Consider the following 9,289-nt stretch of genomic DNA (forward strand, 5'->3'; position numbering starts at 1 on the left):
TACTACTACTGATCAAGTATGTTACACTACTACTACTGATCAAGTATGTTACACTACTACTATTGATTAAGTATGTTACACTACTACTGATTAAGTATGTTACAATACTACTACTGATCAAGTATGTTACACTAGTACTACTGATCAAGTATGTTACACTACTACTACTGATTAAGTATGTTACACTACTACTACTGATTAAGTATGTTACACTACTACTAGTGATTAATCATGTTATACTACTATTGATTAAGTATGTTACACTACTACTACTGATTAAGTATGTTACACTACTACTGATTAAGTATGTTACACTACTACTGATTAAGTATGTTACACTACTACTGATTAAGTATGTTACACTACTACTACTGATCAAGTATGTTACACTACTACTAATGATTAAGTATGTTACACTACTACTAATGATTAAGTATGTTACACTACTACTACTGATTAAGTATGTTACACTACTACTACTACTGATCAAGTATGTTACACTACTACCACTGATTAAGTATGTTACACTACTACTACTGATCAAGTATGTTACAAAAAGAAACTCACCCTTTTCCTTTTCAAGTTTTTTAGTCTTCTGTTTGGAAAGGTCTCTGGACTAAGCTTTTCTCTAAAATTGTAATATTTTTTTTAATTTCTTACCAGATAATGCACTATCCACTACTGTAAACATGTACTTAATACTTACAATCTTTTTTTTTTCTGGGTTAAAAATGTTTCTTTAGCTAATTATAGCAAAAATTGATTGCTATTGCCAAATATTTCGAAAGAAACACATAACTAAATTACCTTGAAACTAGATAAATAATAACCAGTCTATATTCCTTATAACACTAACAATAAAAAAAATATTCTTTATTCTCCCGAAGAAGAATAGTCAACTATTCAAAAGTGCTAGAGTTTTGGGTCTCATTTTGAAAATAAAAAAATACTGTAGCAATCAGAGAAAAACATTACATTATGCATTACTTTGAAATCTAAATCTTCAATCAAAAACTTTTATGATTAATGACATTTTTGAAGTATTTCTGCCTGAAAAATCGTGGACTGAAGGTGAAAAAGGGTACCACATAGAGACACCCTTTTCTTGACACTAAAACTGAATCCATAAAACCAAAGAGTATACTTTCCTGTCACCAACATAAACATCACTATTATAATACCAAACCTAAAGAATTACATAACTTTACAAATAATTAAACACTACACATGAAACATTGGTTCAGATCAGGAAGTATTCCAAATTAATAATGATATACGAACACTTCAATAAAGAACTTTCTATGAAGGATGTTTTGAGAATAAACTACTTTTCATTATTACACCAAAACTCTCCAGTTAAATATGAAGTCAGAGTTCAACCAAGATCACAAGCACACACTCAGTAATGATAACTCTGACTCTTAGTGGTTTCGGTAATTACACAGTAATTCACCTGGTAGAAGCTACTTACAAAAACTCACATTCTAACTCCACGTCAGAATGTGAGACTTGAACATTTATCTGAAAGTCGCTCATTGGACTAAAGTCAATTTTCAAAGCATCCCCTAACTTGTTGCCTACCACCCACTTCCAAGCATCCTTCACTGATGGAATGTCTTCATGTGAAATAGCTTTGTAAAGATCACTGAAAATAAAAATTAGGTCTTGTTAAGAGTTATTTAAACGTCCCTAGTAAACAATGAATTTCTACCCACAGTCGTATAAATATTTCCAATTGTTTCTGAAAAAAGAAAAATCATTCTATGATACTGTATGATGTAGTAATAATAAAGAACAAATAATTAAAGTTAGTTATATGACATAAATACTTTTAACTTTCTCTGAAATAAAACTTTACTTAATAGTTTTGTTTTTAGTTTACTCATTGACTGAGTATTATTTTACAACTTTTAGGTAAGGAAAAATATTTTTTAGAACAGGTACGACTTATCGATCATTGGTGCAATCATTCTCAAGTACACAAGTTTTAATGGTAAAGAAAGTTTTAATATTTAAATCAAGATACAACAACTGAATGTTGATTTAAATACTAAAACTTTTCTCTCTTTAAAACTTGTGTACTTAAGAATTATTGCACCAGTGATCGAAATGTCGTACCTGTTCTAAAAAATATTTTTCTTTACTGTAAAAGCTGTAACTTGCAATTAAGAGAAAATTTCACTTAGTTCTACTACATCCATTATGATCAACCCTAGAATTACTGGTGAGGTCCAAATGGGTCCCACTAGATTCTTAAAAAATTTGTTAAAACTATTTATGCATCAAATTGCTTGTAGGTCCATAACTTTGTTTATGGGTTCTCTAATGACAGAGGAGACAAAAAAAAAATGTAAACAAAAATAGTGTCAATATTGCAATTAATCCCATTAACTGCCCTCTATTTTACATAGAAAATGAGTGATTTTAACCCAATTCTGTTGGTCAGTTCTTCACGCTCAGTGTTGTAACAGGCAAAAAAAACATAAAATTATTCAATATGTTGCAATATGTAGGCCACACCTACAGTGAATAGTATGCAAAGAACTCAGTAATATGAGGGTTATACTATGTAAAATTTGGTACTTTTAAAAAATAAAGAAAGACTATCACTTATGAAAAAGAAGTAAATAGCATATAAAGGAAAGTTTTATTTACCTGAAATTTTCTCTCAGAAAAAGTAAGAGCACATGCTGAAAATGAATATTCCAAACATTTTAAGTTAGAAAAAAAAACCATGACACAGCTTACACATGTTGTTACTTACAATATTCTGACTATATAAAATACTTTATAGCACTGATGCCATAAATAATTCCATAAATATCAGAAACAATTATTTATTTTTATAAATATATATATATATATTTGGAGATATAATGTTTCAATGAAAAATATATTTAAATCTTTTTCTCTCTCAATAAAAAATTTAAAACTGGTGACAGTATACAATAAGTGATACTTACTTGACGTAGGTCAATAGATGGTGGAACAGACAACTGTAGAGTTAAAACTGAGAATTTGTGCCAACTTTCTTTTATTGTTGTTTACAGCTTCAATGTAAAGACAACAAAAATTTAGTTTCATGATTACTGTCTATTCAGCTTTTTTTGGGTGTTAAAAATAACATCTGTATTTAGTTTTTGCTATTTTATGCCAAACAATCTAAGTGTCTTATGCATAATGTAAACTCGAGATAATTTGTGACTGACATGTTTTAGGCCAGAAGTGAAATTCTGCTACCAATTACAAAAACACTTTGGCAAGATATTGATAAATAAAAGTCTATTTTCACTGTTGTAAATAGGAATTCATTATTTATATCACTTTGTTTAAATAAATACCTTGGAAGTACAAACACACATGATAAAAATAATTAACTTTTAATATAATCTAAAATAAGTACAATATTAAAAAGACTTGTAAACATGTTTAAGATTTGTTTTGTGATGCACAGCAACAGTACAGAATAAAAATAGTATATATATATAAAGAAATTTTTTATTGAAAAAATATGAAAACATTAAAGTTAAAAAGGCCTGTAAAACCTAAAACCATCATCAATCCTGCCAATCTCCTTGTTGCAAATGAGTCAATAACACTGTACAATGTTGAAGGGGCACCACAAGTTAATGATAAGTCTACATCAGGTCAGTGACATTACACTGTTCACTATTAGATCATTCTCCTTACAACTTCCTCCCTCTGATTTCTATACAAACAAGCAATCGCAGGTTTTATTTGAAAAGCTTGTTTGTACATTGATTACCCCTAAATTTCCTGTCAACTGGCATGAAGCCTTGTTTTGATAATGGATTAGTAATCCATTTAAGGAATCAACAAAACACTGGAGGTCAACTTGACCATGGTGTCAATAAGCTCAATCTCTCAGATTCCAACATGGTAAGGAATCCAGAAAAAAACAGACAGAGACAGATGATTGTAAGAAATGGGCAATTCATTTCTGAAAATCAAAGAGAACTAAGTAAAAACAGACATTAAGCAAATCAGTACAAATTGTACAGTTAGTATACTGTTTACCTTCTATATGATCCAGAGCAAGTGAGATTGTATAAAATTTAGATGTGAACTTAGAATTTGTGGAGTTGATCCTATAAGCCCCTTTGAGGCATGAAGACACATTGCCGGATAGGATGCCAAGGCAGTGATTGGAGTTTTGCAGCATACTGAATAGAGAGCTGCAAATGTCTGAGGTGAAATAGAGGCTCATATGAATCTTTCTACAAACTATGGATACACAGGGTCCAACATTTTCGATGCAGAGTCCTTGGCCGAAGCATGTAACACAGACTTGTAATCCAGTTTAACCTGAATGAGAGAATAATAGATTTTGATCATAGAGTACCTATCTGTCCTCCCAAGAGATGGAAAAAAATGTAAATGATGTTGGTGCCCTTGTACAGTTGACTTTAAGCTGCTTTATGTGAATTTCAGAATCAGGAACATTCCCAAATAGGCAGCAAAAGTGCATGCAAATGGTTTTTGATAACAAACGTTTTAAATTATTTGTAGTGGTCCACTCACATGATTTATTGAGGGCAGTTTGGAGTTTTCACTCAATGTGCCTCTTATTGAATGACTTACAGGATATCTGAACGGCACAGTAGTAAAGACTTTTTGCAACTGTAGAAGAAGTTTTTCAATAATGGCAATGATCTTAATGCTAAAAAATTAAACACTCAAGACATGATCTTGAGGAACTCCAAACTCCTGTGTGAAGGATCGGGATATTGTTTATCCCACACAGACCTAGAATGACTTCTTTGCTAGAAATTTATGAATAAAAATGGGTAGGTGGCCATGCAACCCATATGAATTAAAATACTGTAATATGCTAGACCTCCAGGTGGTGTCATAAACCTTCTAAAGATTAAAAATAAATAATAAAAACAAGATGGTCCCTCTTGAGAAAGGCTTGCCTGATGGACATTTTTCAGCCAAGTCAATTGGTCCATGGTGGATTGCTGTGTGCAAAAACCAGACTGTGTGGTGGAGAGTTTGAGGAAACAAACAAAACTAGCATTAACCATCCCCGCTAGAACTTTACAGAGACAGCTAGCCAAAGTAATAGGTCTATAATTAAGAGGTATCTTAGAATTCTTCCTGCTTAGAAAAAAGGATGACAACAGCCTGATGTTATAAATCTGGAAACTTCTCCTTGCCAAATCAAATTAAAAAGAACCAGAAGAAGATCAAAAGGTGTAGGAGAGAGATGGTGCAGCATCTTATAATAGATGTCATCTGGTCCAACTGATGTATTTCAAGCTGAGGTAGAACAAGTTTAAGTTCCACCAAAGTGAATGGTCTAGTATAGACATAAAGGCAGTCCAGAAGAAAAGAAGATGGAGTTCTTTTAGCTCATGTCTTGATGGCATGCGAGTCAAGAGACATCAACTGTGGCCAGTCTTCCTCAATATGATGGACAATTATCACTACCCTGTGAATCATTGTCCATCTCACAAGAAAAAGAAGGAAGAAGAAGAAAAGATGAATAAATGAACAGATCAATGACAATAAATGAAATAATAAGGGTTGTGATCCAAGAACAAGTATCCATAAATCCCCTCAAACCAATTTTCACTTCCATGGAGTGGATTGTGTCCACGTAAGTCTCCCAAGATCAAGAAGGGAGATGGAAGTTGCTCAATAAAATTATCAAGGTCTGCTTGATCAATTTCTCTTCCTGGAGACAGGTAAAGAGAACACAGTGTGATCGTACAGCACATGGAGCATGCTTAAGGTTGTAATGATATTCACATACTCTTAAATAAACTGTCACTCCCTTTAACTGTTCACCAACCCAGTGTACACAATTCAGATATTTCTAGAAATTGCCTGAATTTCTAAGTTTACTGTAAAATACAACATTAGAATCTATTAACAGATATGCAGTATCAAGTGTAAATTTTAAACATCTGAAAATTTCAACCAGTTATTTTTGCAAGTACACCAAGGCTATGACAGAAGAAAAAATGTGATATCACAAAATCTGTTTACCTTTTTTAATCCTTCTGATAAATGCTGTTCCTCTAATAATCCAAGACAAGCAGAACAAGGGCTTTTAAGGTGTTTCTTAAAAGGTGGCTCCTCAATTTTTTCATTAATTATCTCAGCTTCATTTTTGGCATCATAAAGTTCTTCTTTTAGGGCAGTTGGTATGTCATCAATGAATTCCTCAAGTCTCTATTGCCACACAGAAAAAGTTACATGACATATAAAAAAAAATTAACAGAATCACATTCAATGATAATTTTCAGAATAATACATCAAAGGCTTGTATTTAATATCATTCAGAGAAAACTGATAAGAAACTATGTCATTCTGCCATAACATATTCAAATTTGATAACTATAATTTAAATAGAAAAACCAGTATTGAGTGTTTTATGTGGTCAACCTTAATTTTAAATTAATTACACCACAAAGTAGTCACAATTTCTTTCATGAATTTGGAAAACAATGTTTACTATTACTGAAGACACAGAGGAAGCACAATTATGGCATATATTGAGATTATTCCTGCACACCTACCAACTTTATTTATTTATATAATATCATACATTAACACATTCACGACATCGTGTGCCACCAGTGGTACATTTGCATGTTTTCTGTTGGCTGTCGTACGCCACCCATGGTACACAACACCCATAAGATATAACTGCACCTCATATCTCCAAAGTCCTATATGAAAGTATTTATTTTGTACGGACAGCTGTAATGAAGCCACTCCTTCCATCATGTACCACTGGTGGAGTACGAATGTCATGTTGAAAGGACAACTGAAATATAACAAATTTACATGATTAAATAATTTTTTATTTTAAAATTACATCTAGAGACTGGCATTAAATTTTTCACTATAAGCAAATGAAGCAAACAAAACTAACTGAGACTTCTTTCATAAATAAAAACTGTTATGAAATCTGTAATATAATAAGGATAGAAATGAAAAGTGGAGCAAAAGAACTAATTAGACATTGTTTTTTTTAAAGTCTTTTATGAAAATTAAAAAATAAAATAAAGATAGACAATGAATATTTTAATTCATTCTAATTTTCATTTATGTTTGTCATTGAAACACTCCAAGCACATTGTAGGCTTCCCATCACAATCCTTGAACTATTAATCATACACAGTAGGGATTATTTTATCTGATGTCCGTTTTTTTACGAACGGAACGTAAAGTTGTGAAGTATTCATAATTCTTCCTAAAACTGCAAAATTACTCTGAGAAAAAGAATATTAAATATCATGATCACCTAATTACTATTGTTTAAATCATAGTATGTACCATCGATGGTGCACTTACGAGAAGGCTGTCGATGGAGACACCTGTCATAAAACATAACATAAAGTCATAAAATCAGTAGTATCTAAGACAGAGTTTACAATGAGGCTTGACGTTTCTATTACATAATTTGGGAACTCACACCGAGAAGGAGTTAATAACTCCAATATTTTCATAATTTTCTCAACTAAAAAAGTAAAATATGGAAAGAGCTCCATATAGCACCCCCACCCAAAAATTGTAGAATTGCCTGGATGTACAAACCTAATAGAGAATCGGTGGTGGTGTGTCAAAAGACAACTACCAACTACACATACCAGGGCAAAGACATTTGACAAGCATTTGTGTGAATATATGTGGAGAACATTATATTCTGATTAAAGTAGCCTTTTTGAAGCCTTTATACAAGACATTTGTAAAGTTTATCCCCAAGAAGATTGTACATCTAATTAATGAAGTAAGTGGTATAATAATGTATTAAAATTATCAGATCATACTATTAATATGATTTATTAATACATAAATATTACTTTGATGAATTTTTTTTTAAATTGAGTGGGGGTGCCATATAGAACTCTTACCTAAAATATTAGTTCAAGATATTGAACAAGTCTTATTTTTTCTTAAACTAAAGTAAAGCACAAGAGAGTAAAAAAATAAGTTTCAAATGTTTTACCTTTCTAACTACATCAATGGAAGCATACAGATAGTATTTTTTTTCTCTGAAAAATCGTAATATACAACGATCACAACAGCCACAGTCAACTAGCTTCTTGAAAACTTCTTTATTGGCTTTCATGTCACCTGTTTCTGTTATCCTTTATCATGCGAAAAACAATATTTAATTCGACATTAGTTTCACTTTCACAAAACTAGCGTCATCGATAACAAATCGGTAGTACTAGTTAAAATAATTTTAAAATGTTATACTAGTGTGGTTTTATATTTCATCCATGAATGAACAATCGTACGTTACCTGCACTGAGAAAGATAACTATAATATACACTCTATAATTATGATAATCTAATAAAGCATAAACAGAAATTTATTCGAATTATTATACTAAACCACATTGTTCCTACAGTCAGAATACTCAAATGCCCTCTGCTGACATAAAGAAAAAGTGTATCATATTTTCAGACATATATTATTTATGTTAATTAGATTATTAATAATGTTAATTGGATTTTAATTCTAAAAATTGAAATTCCAAAACGTTTCTCTTTTGTTATTATTAATTATTTCATTTGTATTAATTTTCGTGGAAAAAAAAAACAGAAGAAGATGGATGACATGGTAATATCATGATTCAGAATCTTTATGGACAACCTGTAAAACAAAAGTTGTGAAAATTACCATGTGCTTTGGTCAGTTATAGCATACATATTCTTACGACAGCGGGGGTCCCGTGACTCAAGGTAACACGTCATATTCTCGAAAGTTCACGTCCCTTCCTGAAGCCTCGAGAGGTTACTAGATATGCGGTATTCTTATATATATAAGCCGCCAAGAAGTGACGGCGACAATGTGTAATTGAACTGCAGAGAGAGATATATGTGTAATTGACAGTTGAGTCGAGCACGTGAGACGTTCGTTGTGAATTATAGCGCTTGTTATAGCGCGACAGTGGAAATGAAGTGTATTGCAAAATTGTATTCAGAAAGAATAAACCAGTTTTATTTAAGAAAGGTCTTGTATCGCTAAAGTTTCTTCGGAAAGAAATTATACGGGAAACAAACTAACGAACAGAGACGTAACAAATTGCTGACAGAAGTGGGATTAAAAAAAATGGAAATGAGAAGCGGCAAATCAAACACCAGCTTAGCAGACTTGATGGCAGCAATACAAGAGCACCAAAAGAAACAAAAAGAACGAGAAACGAAACAAGAAGCAAGAGATTACAGCAGTTGTTGGAGGAAAAAGAAAATAAACAAGAAGAACGAGAAAAGAAACCAGAAGAGAGACTACAGCAGTGTCAAC

The 9,289-nt window shown here is 31.8% G+C and overlaps 1 protein-coding gene across 1 annotated transcript; it reads right to left on the reverse strand.

The window, feature by feature from the left end:
* Positions 1-567: 567 nt before the first annotated feature.
* On the reverse strand, positions 568-8,739 carry LOC106476864 (putative tRNA pseudouridine synthase Pus10; the record flags this gene model as incomplete). Its single annotated transcript, XM_022380606.1, has 7 exons — positions 8,666-8,739; positions 7,985-8,126; positions 6,016-6,201; positions 2,964-3,044; positions 2,656-2,690; positions 1,472-1,645; positions 568-628 (listed from the first exon to the last, which is right to left on the reverse strand). Coding segments are annotated over exons 1-7 (753 nt in total), but the record flags the coding sequence as incomplete, so codon positions are not given.
* Positions 8,740-9,289: the final 550 nt, after the last annotated feature.

This window comes from Limulus polyphemus, unplaced genomic scaffold (genome assembly GCF_000517525.1).
Source record: "Limulus polyphemus unplaced genomic scaffold, Limulus_polyphemus-2.1.2 Scaffold11873, whole genome shotgun sequence".
In the NCBI taxonomy this organism is placed as follows: Eukaryota; Metazoa; Arthropoda; class Merostomata; order Xiphosura; family Limulidae; genus Limulus; species Limulus polyphemus.